Source organism: Macrotis lagotis, chromosome 7 (assembly GCF_037893015.1).
Source record: "Macrotis lagotis isolate mMagLag1 chromosome 7, bilby.v1.9.chrom.fasta, whole genome shotgun sequence".
Taxonomy (NCBI): domain Eukaryota; kingdom Metazoa; phylum Chordata; class Mammalia; order Peramelemorphia; family Peramelidae; genus Macrotis; species Macrotis lagotis.
In genome coordinates, this window is record NC_133664.1 from 152,263,011 (window position 1) to 152,290,306 (window position 27,296).

Here is a 27,296-nt window from a genome sequence, read left to right on the forward strand (position 1 = left end):
CCCTGGAGTCAGGAGTACCTGAGTTCAAATACAGCCTCAGACACTTAATAATTACCTAGCTGTGTGGCCTTGGGCAAGCCACTTAACCCCATTTGCCTTGCAAAACTAAAAATTAAAAAAAAAACAATTAAATACCAAATTAGAAATTCTAAAACTTCAAAGAGAAATTAATAAAATCTAAAGCAAGAGAACTATTGAACTAATAAATAAAACCAAGAGCTGGTTTTATGAACCCCCCCCCCCCAATAAAACTGATAAACCTCTGATCAATTTGGTTAAAAAAAAAAGAAAACCAAATTCCTTCACCAATGAGGAGGAAATTAAAGTAATAATCCAGAATTATTTTGCCCAAATCTATGCCAATAAATTTGACAATCTAAGCAAAATGGATGAATATTTACAAAAATATAAATTACCCAGATTAAATAAAGAAGAAATTAAAAACCTAAATAACCCTATCTCAGAAAAAAAGAAATTCAACAAGTCATTATTGAACTCCCTAAGAAAAAATCTCCAGGGCCAGATGGATTCACAAGTGAATTCTATCAAACATTTAAGGAACAATTGGTTCCAATTCTATATAAACTCTTTGGAAAAATAGGTGAAGAAGGAATTCTGCCTAATTCTTTCTATGACACTAATATAGTGCTGATACCTAAACCAGGAAGAGTTAAAATAGAGAAAGAAAATTGTAGACCTATCTCTCTGATGAATATAGATGCAAAAATCTTAAAATCGTAGCAAAATGATTATAACAAGCTATCACTAGGATAATACATTATGATCAAGTAGGATTTATCCCAGGAATGCAGTGTTGGTTCAATATTAGGAAAACTGTTAATATACTCAATTATATCAACAACAAATCTGTCAGAAACCATATAATTATACCAATAGATGCTGAAAAAGCTTTTGACAAAATACAGCATCCATTCCTACTAAAAACACTAGAGAGTGTAGGAATAAATGGACTGTTCCTTAGAATAATTAGCAGTATCTATCTGAAACTATCAACAAGCATTATATTCAATGGGGAGAGGCTAGAGGCATTCCCACTTAGATCAGGTGTGAAACAAGGATGCCCATTATCACCACTACTATTCAATATTGTATTAGAAATGTTAACTTCAGCAATAAGAAAAAGAAATTGAAGGAATTAGAATTGGGAAGAAAGAGACAAAGCTTTCACTCTTTGCAGATGACATGATGATTTATCTAGGGAATCCCAAAAAATCATCAAAAAATTACTAGAAATAATTAGCAACTTTAGCAAAGTAGTAGGATATAAAATAAACCCTCATAAACCCTCAACATTTCTATATATCAATAGCAAGATATAGCAGAAAGAGCTAGAAGGAGAAATCCCATTCAAAGTAACCATAGACAATATAAAATAACTGGGAGTCTACCAGCCAAGGCAGACTCAAAAACTTTTTGAAAACAATTACAAAACACTTCTCATACAAATAAAAGTCAGATTTAAATAACTGGGGAAACATTAACTGTTCATGGATAGGTTGAGGTAATATAATAAAAATGACAATTCTATCAAAACTAAACTACCTGTTTAGCGCTCTACCAATCAAAATTCCAAAACATTACTTTAATGAGTTAGAAAAAAATGTTAATTAAATTCATATGGAGAAATAAAAAATTCAAGAATTTCCAGGGATTCCATGAAAAAAAGTGCAAAAGAAAGTGGTTTATTTAGCCTTACCAGATAAAAACTATATTATAAAGCCTCAGTTATCAAACTGTCTGGTATGGTATTGGCTAAGAAATAAAGTGGTGGATCAGTGGAATAGACTAGGTGCAATAGCAGGAAATGATTATAGTAATCTGATATCTGATAAACCCAAAGAGTCCAGCTATTGGGATAAAAACTCTTTGATAAAAAACTGTTGGGAAAATTGGAAGTTAGTATGGAAGAAACTTGGATTTAGACCAACACATCACAGCCTATACCAAGATAAGATCAAAATGGATAAAGGATCTAGACATTAAAAAAGAATATTCTAAGTAAACTAGAAGATCAAGGAGTAGTTTACCTGTCAGATCTATGGAAAGGGAAGAAGTTTATGACCAAGGAAGAGATGGATAACATCATTAAAAACAAACTAGATGATTTTGATTACATTAAATTAAAAAGGTTTTACACAGACAAAGCCACTGTAACCAAGATCAAAAGAAATGTAGTAAATTGGGAAACAATTTTTACAAGTGGTATTTCTGACAAAGGACTCATTTCTAAAATATACAAATAACTGAGTCAAATTTTCAAAAAAACAAGCCATTCCCCAATTGACAAATGGTCAAGGGATATACAAAGGCAATTTACAGATGAGGAAATCAAAGTGATCCATAGTCATATGATAAATTGCTCTAAATCACTACTTATTAGAGAAATGCAAATTAAAGCATCTCTGAGGTACCACCTCACACCTCTCAGACTGGCCAATATGACCAGAGAGGACAATGATCAATGTTGGAAGGGATGTGGGAAATCTGGGACATAAATACATTGTTGGTAGATCTGTGAACTCATCCAACCTTTCTGGAGAGCAATTTGGAATTGCGCACAAAGGGCAAAAAAAATGTGCATACCCTTTGATCCAGCAATACCACTACTGGGTCTATACCCTGAAGAGAATATGATAAAAGGTCAAAACATCACCTGTACAAAAATATTCATAGCAACCCTGTTTGTGTTGGCAAAGAATTGGAAATTGAGTGAATGTCCATCAACTGGGGAATGGCTTAACAAACTCTGCTATATGTATGTCATGGAACACTATTGTTCCATTAGAAACCAAGAAGAATGGGAATTCAGGGAAGCCTGGAAGGATTTTCATGAACTGATACTGAGCAAGATGAGCAGAACCAGAAATCATTGTACACCCTAACAGCAACATGGGGGTTATGATTAACCTTGATGGACTTGCTCATTCTATCAGTGCAATAATCAGGGCCAATTTGGGGCTATCACAGGATGGAGAATGGAGATAGAGAATACCATCTGTATTCGGAGAAAGAATTGTGGAGTTTGAACAAAGACCAAAGACTATTTACCTTCAATTTAGTGGCAAAAAATGTTATCTAATTATGTAATTTTGCTATTTTTTTTAGGATTTTGCAAGGCAAATGGGGTTAAGGCCACACAGCTAGGTAATTATTAAGTATCTGAGGCCGGATTTGAACTCAGATACTCCTGACTCCAAGGCCAGTGCTCTATCCACTGTGTCACCTAGCCACCCCAATTTTGCTATTTCTTATGCTTAATTTTTCTTTCTTAAGGATATGATTTCTCTCTTATCACATTCAACTTAGATCAATGTATACCATGGAAACAATGTAAAGACTAACAGACTGCCTTCTGTGGGGGTTGGGGGAGGGAAGCAAGACTAGGGGAAAAAATGTAAAACTTAAAATAAATAAAATCTTTCTTTTAAAAAAAACATTTTTAATGTTCATGCCTTACCACATTCAGATGCTACACTAACCTTTGATACCACCAAAACTAGAAATTTAAACAGCACTCTTACTGTGCTTGATGTGTGAAAATGGCACATTTCTCTAACTTTTTCACATAAGGGATTTATGTCTGTGGGAGTTTGCAAAGGATATGAAACTGATTTCTTTTTTTTTTTTTTTTGGAAGGGAAAGAAGGGTAGGACAAGAACTGTAATTTCACTGGTTTTAGAGAATTGCTGAGTGAGGTTGCTCCTTCTACTACCTGCTAGTCAACTTCAGAGTCTTTGACTGTTCCCTGGGGTACTCAATGGTCAAGTGAGTTGCCACAAAATGGCAGGCAGAATTTCAAATCAGATCTATCTGTTACACCATGCTAAAATAACAATACTTTATTTTGGTATAAAATAGGTTATTTTTAAAAATACCAACTCCTTTATATATCTCATCGTGGGTTACAAAACATTTGTCCTATATCCAATCTGTAATGCAAGTATTCCCTACTCCCACCCCCAAGTTTTTAGATACTATTGAATGAAAGTGGAGAAAATTACATAACTGTTCTGATTATTCCCTCTGCAAATTTATGGTATAAAACCTCAACCAGGCCCTTATTGTGATAATCCTTTTACACCTCCTTAATCAATTCATTATCCCATTGACCACAGCAGCTTTTCCCATACCTTTTTATCCCTCCTTAAACTTCTCAAGGCTCCCTATTACCTTACCCTTTCAGCTGAGAATCTCAATGAATATTGTTTTGAAAAAAGTGAAGCCATTTGCCAAGAACTCTTTTGTCTCTCTTCATATCACATTACTCAGAGATTTCCTCCTACTATCTATACCTTCTTGTTCACTTTTGTCTCACTTGAGGAAGTGAGAGTTTGTCAAAGTAAACACCCCTAACTGCCCAAGTTATCTCATTCAATCTCATTCTCTAGCAAACTGTCCCTTCTATCACCTCTCACTCTCCTTTCATGGCTTAATTTCATGAGTAGGATATCTACAATCAATATCTCTACTTCCTTTCCTTCCTCTCTTATTAAACTTTTTTCAGTTTGATTTAAATAAGTATAAATGTGAAGTCTTATGGGGCTCAAAAATCAACTTCAGGATATATCTGGAACTGGGCCAAAACAGTGATGAAGTTAGTATGCTCCTGGAGCTTTTTAGATGCAATTTTAAGTGAAGCCTCTACACAGACTTTACAGCTCCAGATTCCACCAAAAAAGAGAGTGAAAAAAAAATTCTCAGCTCAAACAAATTCTCAGTGTGGAGGATCCTCAATAAAGGTCTTTCTCTTCAGGGGTAATGGGGAAGTGTAGCCCAGCACAGGCGGGAGGGCAGGAAAGCCAGCAGAAGATTCTTAGCCATAGTGCATTTTATGTCCCACCTCATCTAGCCAGTTTGTTAGCAGACTGGCAAGGAAGGATCTAACCCCAGACAGAGTCCAAGTCCTGGGAAGGCTAGGATAACAGACTGGACTGGGTTGGGAACTAACTACTGCATAGAAAAAAGCCTGGACCTAAAGGAGGCAACAAACCTCAGCATAGACAACATCTAAGCTTCATAGGCAACATCTTGGCAAGTGATAAAGAAGGGACCAGATCCCAATTGCAGCACAAAAATCTGGGGACTATACTCCCTGTACCCCAGGAGCAGAACTCAACTATCAAAATGAGCAAAACATCCCAAAAGAACTCTAACTTAGAAAGTTACTATTCAGATAGAGATAATAAAAATACCACCTCAGAAGAGTAGTGACAAATTACTTTCATGTGAAGTCTCAAATAAGTTTGCAAATTGACCTCAAATGTAAAACCTCAAGGAAGAGCTTAAAAAGGATTTTAAAAAACCAAAGAAGAGAGGAAAAAGAAAAATATAAAAAAGAAATGAGAGACATGCAGGAAAATTATGAAAAATTGGATAAAGAAATCAACTCCTTTAAAAGTAAAATTGGCCAACTGGAAAAAGAATGTAACTCATCAAAAAATGAAGTCAACCAATTGAAAAAGAAATATAATTCATCAAAAAATAAAATTATCTAACTAGAAAGGGAAAACAACTCATTTAAAAGTAAAATTAACCGACTGAAAAAGGAAAAGACAAAAGCTTACTGAATAAAATAAAAGCCTAAAAATCAGAATTGGACAAATGGACTAAGACTCCATCAAACAAAACAAAAAGGTTGAAAAAATAGAAGAAAATATAGGGTATCTTTTAGAAAAAACAAACAATCTGAAAAATAGATCCAGAAGAGATAATTTACAAATTATTGGTCTACCCAAAATCCCCAATGAAAAAAAGAGCCTGGAAAATATCTTTCAGGAAATTATCATGGAAAACTACCCAAATATCCTAGTATTGTCCAAACTTACTTTTAAAACTTTTTATTGAAGCAAAAGATAATATATTTTGTTTTGCCATTTTATTGAGAGCTCTGCATCAGTGTGACCACATAAAATTACCCTGCAGGTCACATGCCACCCTTGAGCCATATTTTGGACAGCCCTGTCATAGAACAAGAACTTCAAAGAATCCACAGAACACCTCCAGAAGGAGACCCCAGAATAAAACCCCCAAGAAATATCATAGCTAAATTCCAGAATTCTCAAATTAAAAAAACTGCAAGCAATCAGAAAGAAGCAATTTAATTTTTGCAAGGCAATGGGGTTAAGTGACCTACTCAAGGTCACACAGCTAGGTAATTATTAAGTGTCTGAGCCTGGATTTGAAGTCAGGTCCTCCTGAGTCCAGGGTTGGTGCTCTATCCATTGTGCACCAACAAGCAATTTAAATATAAAGGAAGCATAATCAGAATTACATAGGATTTTTCAGTTTCAGTATTAAAGGATAGAAGGGCCTGGAATATGATATTCTGGAGGGCAAAAAAACCTTGTATTACAACCAAGAATTAATTACCCTACAAAATTCAGTATATTCTTTCAGGGGAAAAGATGGATTTTAATTTTTTTAATTTTTTTGTTTTTTAAATTAAAATTTTTTTTAAAGGCAATGGGGTTAAGTGACTTGACTAAGGTCACACAGCTAGATAATTATTAAGTGTCTGAGTACAATTTGAACTCAGGTCCTCCTGACTCCAGGGCTGGTGCTCTATCCACTGTGCCACCTAGCTGCCCCTAAAGATGGATTTTCAAAGAAATAAAGGACTTTAAAATTTTCTGAGAAATACTAGAACTGATCAGAAAATTTGATCTTCAAATACAAGATTCAAGAAATGCATAAAATGCCAAATTAGAGAAGAAAAAAGCTAGTTGAGAACATTAAACATTAAACATCCCTTCAAGGGAAGATAATATTTGTAACTCTTGAGAATTGCATTTCTCTTAGGATGACAATGAAAAGTGTTGATTCTTTAACCAATACCTTAACTAATAAGGGTTGGATATAGTTGTAGGGATTGTACTTAGAGAATATGAGTATAAATGACTGTTGACTAAGACTATGTTGGGACTATAAATGACTATGACTATGACTAATTTGACTGTGAGGATCGGAATTGTACTTAGAGGATATGGGTATAAATAAGTCATGAAGCAATGTTGATTATGAGGATGATATTTTCTATTTGGAACAGCGGGAGGGAGAGTACTTAGAAGGTCAATACATAATTATATCTTGAAGTGATCTTACTTTACTAGATACTTAAGGAGGGTTGTAGTACAAAAAAGGAGAGTGTACTTAGAAGGGCTCAACATAAATAGATCATGAAGTGATCTTGCATTATTCCATACTTTAGTTAACACAAAATCAACTTCATAAATATAATGTGGGAGAGAGATATGATTAGGCAATATTTTGCCTGAAAAAAGATCTGGGTTCTTAATTGCCCAAAAAGTTAAATATGAGTCAGTCATATGCATACTGAAAAACCAATATGATTTTGCATTAAGAGAGGCATAACAATGACACAGGTGTTACTATCTGCATGATTATTGGCAAGTGACTTCATCTTTCTGAGTTTCAAATTTCTTATCTATAAAAGGAGGCAGTAAGCCTAAATGATTTGTAGGAGCATTCAAACTTGAAGCATTCAAACCCTATGTTCTTCAGGAAAACTAATTTGATACAAGGCACAAGAATAATTATTTCATTTTAAAGATGAGATGAGAATTTATCAATCATCACATAGCTATTTAGGAGAGGAGCTGAAACTCAAATCCAAATCTTTTGAAAGAGAGCCTAGTTATTTTTATACTACCCATACTTGCTGAAGAACACAGAACTTGTTATTATCATCATCATCTTCTTCTCAAAGTAACTGTGTAGTTTTTGTAGCTGTCATTGTGCCCTATTACTATAAATGGTAATTTAAGGATTTTTGATTTTATCAATATGGCTATTTCCCCTTCCAAAGTATATCTCTATGCTTCTGCCCTTTAAGGAGGTCTTTATGAGTCTCTGTGGTTCAAATAATTTATCATTCAGTGGTCAATTTTCTGGGGATAAGCCTCTGTATCTTTAGCTAGGCTGGTCTTTGAGTGATAGATACATTTTAACTTGATCTGTTTCTTTTCCCCAAGCCTTCCAGATTAGTTGGAGTTCCTTGCATTCTACTGACCTGGACTCTAAGGAACGCAGGGTCATTTGCATGTCAGGATTAGGTTATAGAGTAAGCATTCTTGGAGAATTGCAATCTTGCATACAATTTTAAATATATGAAAAAAACTGTTACATGATGCAACATCCACAATATACATGGAGACCAATGCTCATTGGCCAACGATTAAAATATAGACTAAAGGAAGTCAGTATTTCTCCACCCCTTTCCTCAGATTCATATCAGTCATCTCAACTGATGTACCTTAACAGGACATACAGCAGACAACTTCAAAATGAGACTCCAATGGGACACTTACCACAAGTGTTCCTGCTCTCAGGCCAGGATCATAGGGAACTCTAAAGCTTTTTGGAAGATTAGAATTCTGAAGGTTTTCAAGCTTTTGTTTAAGTTGTGAGATAACTGCAAATGACACATTAGAAATCCATAAGAATGCAATATTATCATTGTTCAATATGAAAAAAATTTCTAAACTTATTTTGTACACTTTTATCAATGACTTGGGTAAAGGCATAGACACATAATTGGCAGATTTTGAGATGATTCCTAGTTGATGATGAGATGGATGCTAACACAGAAAGAAAGGGGTCCAAAAAGATATTTACAGATTAGAACATTGAGATTCATCTGTTAATATGAAATTCAAGAGGAAAATGTAAAGTAATTACGTGGGTTCAAAAAGTCAACTTCAGAAATATAAGGTGGTAGGCTTATAGTTGAAAAATATTAAAAAAAAAAAGAACTGATCTTGAAGGGGACAAATGAGAGGAGGAAGTAAAAGATTGTAGGAATTGGCTCTTCAGGTTGGGGTGAGGGAAAAGCATGAAATATTTTTCCAGTTAGGGAAGCTACATAGGTCTAGAGGGATAAAGCAATAAACTTGTAATCTCAACAAGTCAAGTCACTAAGCAGTTATTAAGGACTAACTCTGTCTCTGTCATTCTATTGAACACTGTGAATGCTAAGAAAAGACAAAAGGTCTCTACCCTCAAAGGAACTTACATTTTAAAGAGTCCACATTTCATTGTTGAAGGGATTTTCCAGATGAAAAGGAAATGCTCTGTCCCTATTTAAGTTAGCACCTTCTCTGCAACACTTAGTTTGAAACAATTATTGTCTAAGGCATTCAGTGGTTGGGTGCTTCATGAAGTGTTGCACAGGGTTGCACAGGTCTTTAGGGCTCCAAAGTAAGCTCTCTATTAACCCTCCTTTTCTAGCCCACAATGGTCTCCATACAGATTAAATCACATTGAAGGAAGAAGGCTAAAAGATGACTACTGCATATTTTCTTCTACTTTGTGGTTGAGAGGTGGGAGTAGGAGGGAAATAGGGGATCAGGTAGTGGGGGGATTAAGAACTGATAGGACTATATCAAATGCAAACTTGTATGGGTGCTCTAAAAACTTTTAAAAAAAAGAGGAAATTGTGGTGGGTAGGGCTGCATGTTAGAGAATATGGGATGGCTTCAAATTGCTAAAAGTTGCTTTTATTTGCTTTTAGCACTTAAAGAAAATAATCCAAAGCCTGTCTGAATATCAGACAGATGAGAAGTCATTGTAAAGAGGATTGATACTCCCCAATCATAAACAATATTTTAAAAAAATAATAAGTAATGGTACCTTTTCTTCTTTCGGGAGAAAGAGAGCATTGCAAATATGTTCAGCAAAAATTATAGAATAAATCTGGAAATTCTGAATGCAGAGAACTAGTGTTTGTGAAAATTTTTCTAGCCTTTATTTAAAAAAAGACTGAAAATTGGGGTATGGAAGGAAAAATAAGTACTTGTTTTAGTATAGGAAGGGAAATGTGAAAAATTGAGAAATAATGTGAATCCCTTTTGCATGCAGTTGCTCTTTTAAAGTTTAATTATTATATTTGTAGAATATTTTTGAAAGACATTTCATAGCTGTTAACTCAAAAATCTGAAATATTTTTGCTTTTTTTATCCCCCTTCCATGCGGATAGAATCTGAAATAGCCTCTTTGTTGTTTTTGGTTATGTTAGGAAGAAGAGCTACATTTCAGAAAGAGGGAGGTGAGAGAACACAGCTTGGGATACCCTGAATACAAAATATGGAAACTGTACCTTGGGAAGTGACATCATACTTTTCTGCAGATAATGACTTAATATCAATAGTGACTTTTTGTAGCATCCTGATTACTTGAACCTGTTTCCTGAAATCCTCTAACATGGCCATGCCACAGCCCCTCAGATAGGCTTCAAGGATCACTGCAAAGCGTTGCTGGTAGTGCCTGGACTGAGCAATCTCACTTCTCAGAAACCAAAACAAAAAGTGACCGATTCTCTTGTTCTGAGAGAGGGAAAAAAATTGTTGAAGATAGTTAAAATGCATGACATTTTGGATCTGTCAGTAAATGAAATATGTCCTGGTTGAAGGAATTCCCTCTACCGATATAGGCATTATATTTTCTGCAATTTATAGTCTAAGAGCACTGAGGGGAAATGACTTGCCCATAGTCTTGAACTATGTGACTTAAATTCAGGTATCTCTGACTTCAAGGAAGGTTCTTGTAGATACTTCTAGTATCCAAACTAGGAGTATACTAGACCAGGGTGCTTCAGTTAAAGGAAAGTTGGTTTTAAAAAAGGTCCCTGCTGTTATCAAAACAAGAATACTTACTCTCAAAGCACGTGTCAGCAGAAATCTGGCTAGATCACTGTCATGGTATGGTTCAAATTTCACAGCCTAAAGATAAAACACATTTATGTATTTATTTATGCATGAGATAAAGAGATGTGTCAATAAATCCAACTCAACAAATACCTTCACCTCTTAATAAGGATTGGATACAAACCAAATGGTGGTCTGAGCTTCTATAAGCTAGGTAAACATTAAAGGCTTCATCATATTTCTCAAGCAAATATTAGTATTCACAGAAGTACAAAAAGTGGACATTATCCTTTTTCTTCCAGGGTCACTTCAATTTGTTTGAATTGGGGTTGTAGGATTCCAGGTGACTAAATTAGGGAGACAGAATTCAGTCTTTATTGGCTTTGATGTAGGCTTCTGTTTTGCAAGAGGAACAGAAAGGTGAGGTAGGGGTTGGAACTGGGATGACACTGCTTACTATGTCTACTCAGTATGACCCTCTTCCCCAGGACTAACCTTTTATGGTTCCATGTGTCTGAGAATTACACACTTTGGGGAAAAGGGACTTTATCTCTCAGGTCTTTTCCCTTTGAAGTCTATCTGTTCCTGCTCTCCACTCTAGGTGGACAAGGGATCAATTGCTATCAATCAGTTCTCTCTATGACCCATCAAAAAGCTAAGTTTGTGGACTTCATCTTCAGACTAGAGGTAAATTGAACTTTCTGCTCCTATTCTGCCTTCAACTTATTTCAAGATATGCTCTGTCTCTTCTCAATCCACTTCCTCCTTGGGGATGGGTTGTGCATGTGAACACTATGCAGCCACAGGCAGGTCCCTGGATGATGGTCAAGGAGCTAAAACATTTTGATTATTTTCCTGCTGTCTTAAACCCTAATAAAGACCAAGAGTGGATTTGCTGAGTGTAGGAACTTCCTCACTTTATACTTTCATCTTTGGTGCCAAGCAAACCACCAGTCACCAAGAAAGTACTCAATAAATGTGTATTGATAGATTAATAAAGTTATGGAATAAGATCAAAGTTCAATGATTTCTTGTCTTTGTGTATCTGTGTTCCTATGCATCCTTTAAAGGTCAAAACAAATTCCACTTCCCCAATTAAACCTTCTCAGATCCTCAGAGTCAGTAAACTCTTTTGTTTCTTGGACCTCATATGCAACTTTTTAAAAACTGAATCATTTATGTATCCATTCATCTATCTATCCATCTAACTCTATATTATCCATCCATCCATAACTCTGTCTAGATATTTATCATATTTATTTCCATCTAGTTTGCATAATCTTTCTAACCTGGAAGTTCCATAGGCACAGGGAACCTCAGAAAGCTTCCTTTATGGAGTTTTTCATGTAATAAAAGGAAATTAGAATCAACAAAACTTGATGACAGGTTGGATAAGAGAGGGACATGTGTTAGAGAAAGGGGCTGAGGATGTCTCCCCTTCTGAGGCGAGTCCACATTCCAGACATTGTAAGTATGACTTCAACTCACCAGAGAGGGAGGAGAAATATATTGATTATTTATAAATTTGTGGGAGTCCTTTGTGTTTTGTTTATTTTTTTAGGCTTCTCTGAGCATTTTAGTCTTTATTAGCATTTTCTATGGGAACAATCAAGGTTATCCTGTGGAAAATTATGAAACAAAGAATAGAAGGAGTGGGGGAAGAGACAAGACAGGACAAGACAGGACTTTAAGGGATTTTTTTTTAGATTTTTGCAAGGCAAATGGGGTTAAGTGGCTTGCCCCAGGCCACACAACTAGGTAATTAATAAGTATTTGAGGCCTGATTTGAACCCAGGTACTCCTGACTTCAGGGCCAGTGCTCTATCCACTGCACCGCCTAGCCACCCCAGGACTTTAAGTTTTGGCTCATATATATATATATACTTTCTTTAGAACCTTGAACTTTACTTCTCTACTTCAGACTCCTCAGCTCAACTATTTCATAGGGTGGTTATGAGAAAAGGGATTTTGTAACTCTTAAAGGTGAACTATATGAAATATTCCATATTCTAAAGGTGAAGACAATAAAAAGAGAAAATATGTTTTGCTTTAGAGAATTTTAGAGTGAAAAGAAACCAGAAATCACCAAATCAATCTGTCCCACCTCATTTTTTAAAAATGAGAGAAATAAGGCCTTAAGAGTTGATGTAAATTGGCTGTGGTCAATTAGCTGGTTTACTACAGAAGGGCTGGTAATAGCACCTGAATCTGCCGATCTCAAGTGCTATACTATGCCAAATAAGTAAGTTTCTTCCCCAACAGTAAAAAGCTGATTTGGCTAAGAGGATTTTTGTCTTGTATTATTGAGAAGTAGTGTGAAATACCAATGCATTAGATTTGAAGTCAGGACACCTGAGTTCAAATCCTTCCACATATACTTAACAAAACCTTGTTTTTCCCTTCTGTAAAATGGGTATAACTCCTGTACTACCTACCTCAAATCCTGCAACATAAAGAAACCTCTTTACAAAGAGTGTTTGAGGAAAACTTAAAATACTATAGAAACATGAATCATCACTGATTTAAAGGGCAAAAGAGAAAGTAAAGGATAGAGAAAAGATTAAAGAGAATAGAAGGCATTGAATAATCAGCCAAAGTTGATAAGTATTGCAAAATGTGTATTTGTAGAGGTCACCCCCTCCACCATATATATATATATATATATATATATATATATATATATATATATATATATATATATATATTTAATTAGATGTAGTTAGACAACAAAGAAACTTAATAATGATAATTGTAATCAAAAATAATAACACATGTTTAGAGTGCTTTAAGCTTTGCAAAGTATTTATGTTATTTTATTTGATTCCCACAAAAACCCTATGTAATAATTGCTATTATTATCCCTATTTTACAGATAAGAAAACTGCAGCTGAAAGAGATTAAGTGATTTGTTCCATGTCACACATCTAGTAAGTGTCTGAGGCTCCATGGTTAGTGCTACCTTGTTGCATCATCGTGTTTTTAATTTGTTGTCTCTTGAACTGTTTCTTTATAATTATACTTAGATTATTCAATCTTTCTATTCAAGAAAAGAGGGAATAGAAAACACCTTCATCGTACCAGTTCTCCATCCCCTATTTTTCATGGGCAGAGGGAGGTCCATTAAAAAAGTACCAAAAATTTGGTTGGGTTTCTGTTGCAATTTTTTCCTTTCACATTGTGAATGATTAAAAATGATTTATTAACTATGTTTCTGTTATGCCAAAGTTTCTTTAAAACAAAACAACAAAAGTTCAGCATTTTCATGGGTGTGGTCAAATACATGCAAATTTAACTACAATGAAGTTGCTGGCTCTGGCAATGTGTCAAACCATTCATTCCAATAGTAAATGAGTATATTCATTCCAGTACTTAAAAAAAATTATTGAATGTGATAGCCATACTTTTTTTGTAAAGTCAATATGTAAACCTTAACTTGGAGCCTCAGTTTCCATATATATAAAATTTAGAGTTGATTTCCAAAGTTTCTTTCAATTTTGATATTACAAGTCTATGATTCTATTTAGGTGGCAGGAGTTTAAATACCCTGAAAACATAGGGCACCACTTTTAAAAATGGTCAAAGTCATTTTTAAATTATGCCTGCTAACTTGAATTTTTAATAGTGTCATGTCTTGATTTTTTTCATTCCAAGCAGGAAAATTTGAAAGAGCAGTAAAATTCCTAGTTCTGCAAAGTTTATTCACAAAGGAGCTAAGGAGAAGCAAGCAGTTGGATCCTTGACGTGGAAGGGTACTGACACAAATTTAGAGGTCAGACAATTCTATTCATAAAAACAAAAGAAGATATTTTTGTTGATTTTTTTTTATAAACTTCAATACTCTGGCAATTAAATGAATATTGGATGAAGGGAAGTAAAAAATGACACTGAAAGCTTTTACATTGCATGTAACGAAGTCTTACAGAAATGGGTTTTTAGGAGTCTAATGCAAAGATAGAAATTTAATACTTGACTGTTGGCAGGGTTATGTGATAGGAAAAAACACTAGACCTGGAGTAAGAAGTCATGCCTCTGACACTTATGAGGTGTGTGATCCTGGGAAAGTCACTTAACCTCTTACCTGTTAAATGGAGATAATAATACTCATAACAATGAACTCAAAGGAGTATTTTGCAAATCCTAAAGCACAATATAAATGTAAACTGTAATTATTATTCTTGTCTGGAAACTTTAGAGAAAACCTGTGAAAATGAACGATTTGGTAACTCACTGCCTAGCACATTGATTAAAGAGCATAATTTCTGCATTATTTCCTTCTTTTCCTCCCTAATAAGTATTTTACCAAGAAATCAAAGATGAATATATTATGAAGGGGAAAGTGCTGAGTTTAAATTCAGACTGTACTTACTAAGTTAAGTCACCTAGGGCAGATTATTTAATTAAGCTCTTGGTCTTAGCTGCCACATCTTTGAATGTAGGTGATAACACTATATTTGCCTATGGGCAGAGGACTAGTTCAAATGAACTTCTGAAGCCTGACCTTGGGCAACAACTCACTCCACCTCTCTTGGTCTTACCTTTCTTATCTGTAAAATAAAGAGTTGTACTAGATGATCTCTAAAGTTTTTTCCAGACCCCAAATTCTATATGTATGCCTATGAGTCTCTTCTGACTATAAGATGTGATATCATGAACACCAAACACTGGCAGAGTGTCTTTGTGTTTATGAGGAATGCCTTCAGATGACAAGTATTTTTTTTAAATCTCTTATTCTTACTTTCCAAGGAACGTGTTTCCCCACTCCCCCACCCCACTTCTCCAATTCTGATTATTTATTAGCACTGACCTGTATCTCATTCATTTAGAATCACAGATTTGTAATATCAGAATTGAAAGAAACTTTGGAAATCAACTCTACATTTTATATATATAGAAACTGAGGCACCAAGAGGTCATGTGATTTGCCCGCAGTCAGAGATTATAAATATTAGAGCAAGCCTTCTGGTTTTCAGTCTAATTGTCTTTTTCACTACTCTACAATATCCCCTGGAGCTTTGTGGTTTTCTTGGGGCAATGGGGGTTAAGTGACTTCACTATGGCCACACAACTGGTGTCTGAGACCAGATTTGAACTCAGGTCTTCTTGTCTCCAAGGCTAATGCTCTATGCACTGCACATTCCAACTGTCCCTTAGCAAGTACCTTATATATCTCTCTGGAAGAACTTACTCCCCATCAGTCTTAAGATATTACTGTTGTCAGATAAAAGGCAAGCATTTAATGTAGATTTTACAGATAAGTAATTTGAGCTAAAACGATATTTCTAGTTGGAAGAACCAGGAGAAGAGCTACTCTCATATTCTGTCTCTGCACCATACTGATATTCTGGATGAGTTAGAGCTAAGTATTTCTATCCATCTAATTTCCCTGAAGGGTGATAGCCCCATATAGACAATAATAATAATAATAATAATAATAATAATAATAATAATAATAATAATAAAGTAATAATAATAGTAGTAGTAGTAGTAAATCATATTTATATTTCAATTTACAGCTTATAAAGCCATCATTTCTTAATCCTCACATAAATTCACTTCATATTGTCTTGAGTAGCAAGAAACAAAGAGGATAATTTATTATTTGGTGAGTTGGCTTCACTATAATCATAGTGTGTCCAATGGACAGAGTAGTGGATTTGTAGCTGGAAACTTGGGTTTGATTCCTGACTCTGCCACAGATGAGCTGTATGACCATAGACAAATCACTTAATCTCTCTGGGACTCAGTAGTTCATTTATAGAATGGGTTTGAGGTCCCATGTAATCTGTGATCTCATATTACAGAACTACTATGTAGTTCAATATGTTTAGTTTTCTTTCCAATTACATTTATTTTATTCATTTAAAAACATTTTTCTGAGAGGGGATCCATATCTTTCCCTAGGCTGTCAAAGGGGATCCAGGGCATAAAGAAAAAGGTTAAGAATTCCTGATCTGGTCCAATCTTTCTATTTTGCACATGAATAAATTAAGGCACTGAGAAGTCAGGGATCTGGTTCTACAATAAGTTCTTTGGAGAATAAAAACTTGTATTATCCTTTCCCCCAACATCATGCTGCTTTCCCCCAGTCCTGAAATGATGAGCAGGCATTTTCATAACTAATGAATGAGGTGCCTGTGTACATGCAAATGAAGTTCTTGAGACTATTTCCTTTAATAACTCAAACATATGGGGCGACTACATGGTGCAGTGGATAGAACACAGGCCCTGGAGTCAGAAGTACCTGAGTTCAAATGTGACCTCAGACATTTAATAATTATCTAGCTGTGTGGCCTTGGGCAAGCCACTTAACCCCATTTACCTTGCAAAAACCTAAAAAAACCAAACAAACATATTTTACCTGAACTAGTTGCAGGAGATAATGCAAAACATCATCATCTTCCAAGTTTTCTAGCTTTTGCACTGCAATGGCTCTTACATTTTCATCTGAAAAGTTGCAGTCCAAGAGTTGCATTGTTAATCCAACATCCAAGTCACTTTGATCCCAAGCTTCTCTTCTGGTTAATAACTGATATGTCTTGGCTACAATATCTTGCTGTCCCCATTTCACTGAGCTAAATAGCTTAGGATATGCTTTGGGGTGCTTAAGGCTTTCATATCTAAAATGCCATAGTAATTCTTTGTCCTTTGGGGTGAGTGGGTTAAGTGGGTCAGTGGCTATAATCTCTTCCAGCTGTTTTCGAAGCTGATTGGGCATTTCTCCCCTTACCCTGTCCCCTTCAGGATCAGCGGTGGTCCTGTGCTTGGGTAAGGCTATTGGGTGGCAATAATTGTCCAGAAGAATAGAGATTGACATAGAGTTCTCCTTATCAGGGTTGGTTGCTGATGTAAGTTTGTCAGCATTGATGCTCCCTTGGTCCTCTCCCTTCCCTGATATTTTCCACATGTGTAGGACATATTCTCCATGTCTCAGGAGAAATTGATGGTCTATCAGTAGCAGGTTCACATAATAGAGTAACTGAATTTTGCCTTTGGCTTCAAAGTTAGGAATCTCATGAAATCCAACAGCCTTGGAAGACTGGGCTGGTGCTTTCCCACAGTAAATCTGAAGGTTCAGTAAAACCCCTTTGGGCAAATCCTTGATTTTGATATCAAACTCAAGCCACATATTCCAGAGCACCTCTTCTGTGAAAGGTTTGGAGGGGGTTCGCCTTTGGCAAAGGACCTGCTGTCCATATTGGATGTTTGCTTCCACAAAGACTGTGAGTTCCGTGTTCCGTGGCAGCACAGGGATGTCAATGCCCCTGATTTTGACCCTGAACCTCCGATCACAGTCCCACAGGGAAACGGTAAACACTCTTTCATGATTCTTGTCATTTATTGTCAGCTGCTCATGGTAGCCTGTGACTCCTGTGCAGTCATCTACAAGTGGCCACTCCTCCTTCCTCACTTCATCTTGGTCTGGGTCAGGAGGAGTATCCAGCACAAGGTGAATCTCTTCCCCATTCTTGAGGCAATGTCTGATCCACTGAAAATTCTTGATAGGCGTTTCACCCACAATGTATTCATCCCGACCACAGACCCGAAGGACAAAATCCAACTCACTTTGATTTTCAGGAATGTCCATCAATGACTTCTTCTTTGCCATCTTGGTGAAGAAACTCTGCAAGATTGTGCCTGGGGTGTCATCTGCAGAGACCTTGATGGTCTGACTCGTTGTGCTTCGGTGGATGACAATCAAAATGCAGTTATTGACAATCTTTTTCAACAGATATGTGGGGAGTGGCTTGGAGGTCACCCAAGGATGCATGGCATAGAGTTTGGGGTCCCGACTGGCTACCTCCATAATCCGTGGGGTGACAAGCCGGCGTCGGGTGAATTCCAACTCATCATCATGCACATTGCTCTTGTTAGTAACATCATAGCCAATCAGGTCATTTAGCTGCTGCTGGAACTCCAAAGTTTCCTCTGTGGGGGGCTGCCTCTGCATCACATGAATCTGTCCCATATTCTTGTGGAGGGCTTTCCAATACTTTACACAGTCCAATGTCTGTATCAGTTGATACTTGTCATAGATCTCATACCATTGTTCCTTCTTCTGGTACAGCAGGAGAAACTGCTCTGGGGAAGATTGGTGATAGAATTCCATGGTCATGCTAGACTCCATGGCTTGCATCCAGACTTGGGCTTTCATCTGTTCCACATTGCAATTTCCAGCTGCTTCCAGGATCACTGTTTCTGCATCTTTGGTGTTACTGTGGTTGGTGGGCAGGACAAATTCTATAGGAATGCGCTCCATTGAAGATGAGCTGATGCTGGCACCTTGTGGCTTCATTCTCCGCCTCCTTCCCCTGTTATCTTCTCTCAGAACCACAGGCTCATGGTCATCCAAATCCATACCCTGGGTGAACTGTAAGCAGAAGGCAGTAGAAATTTTAATCATAAAATGGTACTTCTCCCCTTTCCATATATACCTATGAAAGGTAGTCACCAAAGTCCAGGAAATCTTGTATTTGGTAGGCAAAACAGGTCCCTTAAAGGATAACCAATATATCTCAAGATTGGAAAATGTCTGATTTAGGGACCATGTCCTAAAATTCTCTAAGATGAGAGTAGAAGTTAAAATATTCTGCTTTGAAGGCAGGTCATCAATTTATTTCTCCTTTCTCAGGGTCATATTTCTTCCTGGGATTTATCTAATCTTGCTCTCTATTTCTCAACCTTCTATACCTCAACTTATTCTTTACTGAAATTTCTTTTGTATCTTGGTCATAATCCTTCTGCCCCCTTTTCTGGTTAAAATCCAGAAAATTAAAAAAAAATCACTATAAATGCAAGCACTAAAAGAACTGGTTTTAAAAAAAACTAGATCTAGGAGATAAATAAACAAATTAAATACTTATGCTGCAATGGGAAGGGCATTGACTGGAGCTGGAAGACCCAGGTTCAAATTCTACCTCTAATAGTTGGTATAGGAAAATCATTTAACCTCTTAAGACCTCACTTTCCTTGTTTTTTTTTTTTAAAACTGAGTTTAGATTAGATGTTCTCTGAGATCCCTTCCAGTTCTATGACTTTCTATTTCTAAACACTCCAGTTATATCTAACTGAAAATCTGTCATTCATATTAATATCTGAACAATCATTTATGAAATATTTCTCTTTAAATCAATCAATATTTAGCATTTGATTTTGCTTTGAACAATATAAACATTAAATAATGATAAAACCTGTGCAAAAATTTAATTAATCTCTGCCATCATAGAGATATTGTAGGAAAATAAAGAGACCCAACTTAGGGACTACTTCTCCTTTAAGTTTTTCCTGTTCCCTCCAGATGAAAGATAACTTCATAAACTTCTTATAACTTTCTTCTAATTTATACTTTGTACTTATTCTATTTGGCATCAGAATTAGGGAGTATATATTTATTATTTCCTCCAGCTCACAAAGCATGGAAGTGTCTTGGAGTCAGGGACTGCATTGCTTTTTCATCTTTGTAACTCTAGTAACCAAATCTATTACTTTAAACATAGAAGGTCTTTGATAAATATTTGTTGAATACAGTTATTTAATAAGATACTGTAAACCACTTTGTATTAACAATATAACATGACTAAAACTACCATAAATGATTTAGCATCAACACAATTCTGGGCAATACAAACATTTATTATTGAATTAAAAATTGAACTATAATTTGTTATTGTTCTTAAATGATTCATATTATCAATTCAATCAAAAGAAATAATCACAACTTATTTTTCCTTGAAGATATAATAAAGTATTTCAATATTAGAGGTAAATAAATTTTGAATATTCTGATACCCTATGCATCAATTGATACAGACATTGGACTGTGTAAAGTATTGGAAAGCCCTCCATAAGAACATGGGACATGTCCCATAAGAACATGGGACAGATCCATGTGATGCAGAGGCAGCCCCCATAGAGGAAACTTGGGAGTTCCAGCAGCAGCTAAATGACCTGACTGGCTATGATGTTACTAACAAGAGCAATGCGCTTTATAGTTCTATTTGTATTTTCTTAAAGTATAATTAAGGGTTACTTCACAGGAACAAACTCAGATTGTTCCTTTCAAAAAGACTCTCTTGCAACTTAACTCATTCCTATTTAGTTCTTTGGTGTATCATAAAGCAAGCAAAATGTAAAAAATTTGCAGGTTATAGTAATAGTCACACTGATACAGAATTTTTTAAAATCCTCAAATTTAAGCAAGGAAAAAAAGAACAGTAAATTCTTTTTTTGACTTCCATGCAACAATCAAATAAGAAATTAGCTTTCAAAGGAAGCAAACTGGCCTAAATACTCACAAGCTTTCCTTTAGTCAGTCTTCAAAATGATCTGATGAATTGCTGTCAACTGTGAGTGGAAGAAGTCATGAACTCTGTGAATGAAAGGATATCCTACCTCTCTCTCAGCTCTTTAACTCCCATTGAAATATCTCTCTTGCCTCCCCCCTTTTCCCCCAGACTAATGCACCTGCTAAACTACTGTCGGAACGTTGCAGATGTTTTAAAAAAAGAGGAAAGATATATAATGAAACATAGAATGAAACTCAAAAGAAACATCTCATGAGCTGGCATTGATTCTTCCTAAAAATACTTTAGGTGGAGAGCATAAATATTAAATTAAACATACAACGAATAAGAAACTGAAGGAAAAGTTACCTGTCTAAAAAAGGCTGCAGCTATAATACTGAAGAACCACTTGTTTGGTTTTTAAGGCCAGAGCATTTTTTTTCTTCTTCAACAATTTCAGTTTGTCTCTTCTGTTTTTCTAGGTCTCTTTTCAAATCCAGATGCAGAGGAAGTGCTGCAGTTACCAGGAAGGAAGTTTTGACCAAGTTGATTATACGTATGATTGCTCATTTTAAAAGTGTCAGAAATGTATTTCCTGTCACAGCAAATAGAGAGGTAGAAAAAGAGACTGGGAGAGAGGGAGTGAGGAAAAGAGGGAGAACAGAGAGAGCAAAAAAGAGAAAGATATGGAGGGAGAACAAAGAGAGATAGATAAAAACATAGAGAGATAGATAAGAAAAAGGGAGAAAGCAAAAAAAAGAAAGAGAGATGGAAAGGGGAGAGAGAGAAAAAGTGAGACAAAAAAGAAAAAGAAAAAAGAGGGAGGGGAGGTGGAGGAGGAGAGGAAGAGAGGAGGAAAAGAAGGGGAAGAAGAAATATAGAGTGAAAGGGAGAGAGAGGTGTTCAAAATTGTTTGCCCTATTTATTTATTAACTGTTAAAGCTGAATTAGAATTGTTTATATCCAAATAGAACTATAAATATATGAGCTATAGACATGTAAATTTCCCAAGCTAATTTAATTAGAGAAGTCTAATAGTCACTTTTGTAGGTGTGACTGTCTAACATCATTAAAAGTTTTAAGAGCTAAAGTTAAGCATTACTCTATTAGCTCTATGAGTTCATCATAGCCATATGTATAAATTCAAGCACTTGGGGCAAAAATTCACTGAGGCTTATGTGGTTATAATGTTTGATTCCTATTGTGCATGGCACAGATTGGGGTAGAGAAGACAATAGTCCAGTTCCTCAATTTATTAGGTAAATTACTGTCATTTATAACCTAGATATACAAATGACAATGAGGATAAAATGAGATGAAGTGAGCTTTAAAGGGAGAGAGCTCGTTGCTGAGTGATGGTGGTAAAGGTGAATTCTGAAAATCAAAAAGGAGCGAGGAGTAAGTCAACTCTTCTTCCTGGCCCTATTTATCTAGGGATGTGAGAGGAGAACTAGCCTTGGAAAAGGTCTTAAAAGATGTATCACATTAAGGATCATGGGTTTATGGACAGGCAGGTAGTTTGGTATAGAGCTAAAATTAAAACCTGGATCCTCTGAAAACAAATCTATTACTTTTTTCCAAAATGCCACTCTGAAAGGGTGAAGTTTCAACAAGCAATGGATGATGAAAGGAATTTAAGAAGCAGTCATAGAATCATAGATTTAAAAATGTAAAAAAGCCTTGGGGTGGTCATTTAATCAACCAATAAGTTGTAAATGACAAAACTGCAGCCCAGAAAAATGAGGTGTTTTTGCCCAAGGTTTCATAGGTATTAAGAGATATTGATGGGATTTGGACTTCAGACCTCTAACTCTAAATTCAGGAGTACCAAATAGAGAAAAGTTTTTTAGAGGATACAGTAGAAAGAGAGAGTAAATTAAGAAAATTTCTTTGGAGAGCTAAAGTGAGTATGAGGGGGAACAGGACAGAGTGTGGCAGTAGCAGCCTGTATGGGAGCAGTGCCTTTTTGGCTAATTTATGGAGTAGTCTTGTGATCTCACACTGATTCTGAGGACTTCTATGGTGAGATTTCAGACCAAGGAGCTAACATAGACTGGGGAGACAGCAGAGTAGCCTGCCTCTACTCTGGTTAGAATGCTCTCCGGAAAGCGGTGTGATCTTATGAGACAATGGAAGGGGACTGGTGGTAGGTTGGAAGAAAGAATCAAGAAACAATTTTCAAGGGCAGAATTATAATGCTCCAAGATGTTAGCATTTGGAGCACAGCAATGAGTGGTTGTACTGGTTACACACTTGCCGTATATTTCTCTTTAGTGTAAACACAAATTTGCCTTTCTTTTATAATACTTTTTATAATACCCACTCACTGGGAATTCTAATTTATGTAAACAAAAATAATTGAGGCATGCATTTTCAGACAGGGTCTAAGTTCTTCACTATTTAGCATAGTAAAAGATATCCTTGGTTGTTTTGAGAGGTCAGCTCCAGAAATGACCCTGATTCAAAGTGAAAACAACCAGTCTGTGACAAAAAGCAGTGAAGGAAAACATTTTAATAGGTGACAAATCAGTATAGGTAGTTCTTTGGAAGATGAACACCAAGTTGACAAATAAATAACTTGGTGAAAGGTACCAAGTCAATCCTATGCAAAATAGATTGACCCAAAGGATATAGGTTCAGAACAATGGGGATTCTGGGTCCCAAGAGCTGCACTCAAAGAATAGATTATCTTACAGTAGTCTTAGGTCTCTAGGTTAACTTTATTCCACCATTATGGCTGATATTTATAGAGGGATTTTTCAGTGTAAAAGTGCTTTCCATCTAAACAACTTCATGGGAGAGGCAGTTCAAGAATTATTATACCCATTGTCCAGATGAGAGAACTGAGATTTGGGAAGCCATTTGCTCACATTTTAGCACTGAGGCTGTGATTCAAATTCAGATCTTCTGAATCCAAGTCTGGTATTCCTTCTAATATAACACAGTTCTGTATAAGGAATTCTATTTGCTGTTGCTTTAACGAGCATTCTTTAAATTGGTATTCCTAATAACTCCAGTGATGAATGATAGCCTAAGTATTATTATCACCATTTTGTATGTATATACATATCCACATATATCACCATATTGTGTATATATATGTTTATATATATATATATATATATATATATATATATATATGAAAACTGAAGCTTAGTGAGGTTAAGTGACTTACTTAAAGTCACATGAGCCTATGACCTTAAATCTTATAATTCTAGTCTATTTGTTGCTAATTAATTTATTACTTTCTCCACTACACAAGGGACTTTTTAGGTCCAAGATTAGGTGGTATTTCTCAGCACTCCTCCTGACAAAAATCTTCCCTATTAATATATGTTATATGAGGACAAGATGTTTGTCTCATTAAGACTTTGTCTCTCACCTAGGACAATATTCTCATATAGTAGACACTTACTAGATGCTTACAAAATCAAATTTAAATCAAGAATCAGAAATTCTAGGACCTGAGGAGTAAGAAGTATTTAACCTGCCATTCTTTGGCCACCCTTCAACTTGCAGCATCCAGGAGGGGGTTGACTGCTCTCTGTGTTAGTCATTGTGTGGGGTCTATCCTTTCCATTTCTCTCCTGCCTCTTAGATCATGGACTTCTTTAATGGTGCCGATATGAAAGCATAACAAAATACTTGGACAATCTGTTTCCATCAGTACAGAAATCATTTGATACCAGCATGACTATCAGTCATTCATGGGCAGTTTATCAACATACAGGATCACATGTATTTGAAGGATATGGTCCTTTAGCCCACTCAAAGTCTAGTATTTAATTTTATGTACATGTTTGTAAGTTCATAGATTGTTAATTTTTGGGCAGAAGGGCAAAGGAACACATAATAGCTTATCCACTCCAGCTAAGAAGATTACCTGTGGAGAACTAGAGTATGAATGGGAACATGGGAAGAGGAAGGAGTTGTGAGTCTATAAATTTTGCTTTGCCAGAAGAACCAATCAATCAGTAAACATTTATTAAGTGCCTACTATGTGTTTTCAGCTAGGTTGTCTGAAAATTTCTGCATCTTCCCTAGCATAGAATTTAAAAGGTAATAGTGAGGAAGACCTTTCATATGTCTTCCAAGAGGCACATTTAAAAATCTGGTTATTCTAGGTGTACTGAGAAAAGAGGAAATATAATAAAGAGGAAATCTTCAATCTGTCAATAAACATTAATCAATAAATTTTTCTAAAGTATCTACTAAATAATAGGTACCAGGGAAAAGATAGCCCCTACCCTTGACAAGCTTACAATCTGATTGGGTGGGTGGGGGTGAAAAAATGCAAATTTATAAATCATGTAATCATACATCTATATCTATCTATGCTAAAAAGAAAGAGGAATGACCCTAGTGCCTGCAGACTCTACTCAAATCCTTCCTCTGTCATTTGTTATATGTGTATTATTGGACAAGTCACTTCATCTCCCCATGCCTCAGTTTCTGGCAAAATGAAGGTATATGACCAAATGGCTTCTGAGTTCCCTTCCAGCTCTATAAGACACTCATTTTAATTCTTGATGATACTAAGTGATGCAAATAAAACTTACCACAATCTGTAGATCTCTGATAGTTCTGTTATCCAGTTTGCAACCATAATCTGTTATTAGGGATTAGTAATGCTGCTGAAAGTAGTCTCTTTTACAGTTAAGGGTTCTTTTAGGCAAAATACTAAAATATGTGAACTTCTCTCTTAGATGTCCTTATTTCAGAGATAGTCCATCTGCTGGATAATTTTTCTCCCTAGAATTAAGAGAGTAAAGAGTGAGATAAACACTGGATTCAGAGACAAAAGATCAGCCTTAGAGGTCTGATTATTATAAACTGTGTGACAAGTGATAGTTTAACTGGGTCTTAAAGGATGGTAGGGCTATGATAGTCAAAGAGGAGAGATAAGGAAATCCCAGACAACAGAAAGTTATGGATATAATGTGGAAAAGAACATCCAAGGTATATTTGAAGGACCATGATTAGCCTGGCTTTGCTGGAATGAAGTGTCTGGATAGTGGGAGATAAGTTTGGAAAGGTCATTTGAAGATAGATTGAGAATCAAGTGCCCTGAATTCGAGGCTAAGGAGTTTGTATTTTTTTTTCTGATGAGAAAGAGGGTTCACTTAAAGGCTCAGTTTTTGCAAGCTGGTTCAGACTTAGATTTCTCTAAAACTGGGTGACCCACTTTTCATTCCTTCAACTCAATCACCTTTGAAATTATCTTCCCTCTAAGTTGTATATTTTATAAATACCTAGTAATTTACATGTTGTTCCCCCCCCCCTCATCCCCCATTAGAATGTGGGCCTAAAGAAGGCAGAATTTCATTTCGTAATTTGTGATGGCTCATTTTCCCCTTCATGTCTTACTTTGGGGATTGGATCATCATTTCAAAACTGTTATGAAATATCCTTATTACATTTTGTACAGCAAAAGGTGAGATCTGAGCTAAGTTGTAAAGGAAGGGAAACAAAGGGTTAGAGGTAAAGGGAAAAGCAGATAGGAAGTATAATAATTTACATCTCAGTAGTACTTACTACCTGTTTGACCTTCAGAATATCATTTAACTTCCACCTGTTTCCTCATCTGTAAAATGGGAAATTACAATAGCACCTCCCTTCCAGGGCTTTTCTTAGGATAAAATGAGCAATATTTGTGTAGCTCTAATAGTGCTATGATACTGATGTTGGGTTTTCCTGCTCCCTCTCATTTGTCTTTCTATTTCATATTATCTTTAATTATTTAATATTCTTTGTTATATCCACCTAGTTATTATATGTAGTCTCTTCTATTAAAATTCAAAATTGAGGAGATGCCCATCAAGGGAAATGGCTGAAAAAATTGTGGTATATGAATGTCACAGAATGCTATTGTTCTTTAAAAATCCATAAGGGATGGGACTTCAGAAGAGTCTGGAAAGACGTGCATGAACTAATGCAGAGTGAAGTGAGCAGAACCTGAAATATTAGAATGTTAGAAAAAGTTAGATTTGATAGACCTCTGGAGAAAATTGAATGGGGATAGAAAGAAATATATATATATTTTTTCTCTGTGGTACATGCACCTACACAAAAATTGACCATGTATCAGGGAATAGGAAAAAACCTCATAAATTAAATGCAGAAAGGTAGAAATATTAAAAGCACCATTTTCAGATCATATTTCATTAAAAATCATGTGTAATAAAGGGCCATAGAAAGATAGACTAAAACAAATTGGAAACGCTACAACTTAATTTTAAAGAATGAGTGGATCAACAACAAATCAAATAATTAATTTTTTCTAAGACAATGACAATAAGGAAGCAACATGTCAAAACTTCTGGGATACATTGAA

At 35.7% G+C, this 27,296-nt stretch overlaps 1 protein-coding gene across 3 annotated transcripts in view; it reads right to left on the bottom strand.

Annotated features, from left to right (window-relative positions):
- The window catches only part of PIK3CG (phosphatidylinositol-4,5-bisphosphate 3-kinase catalytic subunit gamma), a 59,193-nt gene extending 33,496 nt beyond the window's left edge, over positions 1 to 25,697 (bottom strand). The window contains exons 1-6 of one of the 3 annotated variants that reach the window (XM_074193942.1): positions 25,522 to 25,697; positions 21,332 to 21,476; positions 17,041 to 19,050; positions 10,692 to 10,757; positions 10,136 to 10,361; positions 8,349 to 8,452 (exon numbers count right to left, since the gene is read on the bottom strand). In XM_074193942.1, the coding sequence (XP_074050043.1) occupies positions 8,349 to 8,452; positions 10,136 to 10,361; positions 10,692 to 10,757; positions 17,041 to 19,038 (2,394 nt within the window). In that variant the 5' untranslated portion in view covers positions 19,039 to 19,050; positions 21,332 to 21,476; positions 25,522 to 25,697. The other 2 variants (XM_074193940.1, XM_074193941.1) reach the window with 2 other exon arrangements.
- Between the last annotated feature and the right edge of the window lie 1,599 nt (positions 25,698 to 27,296).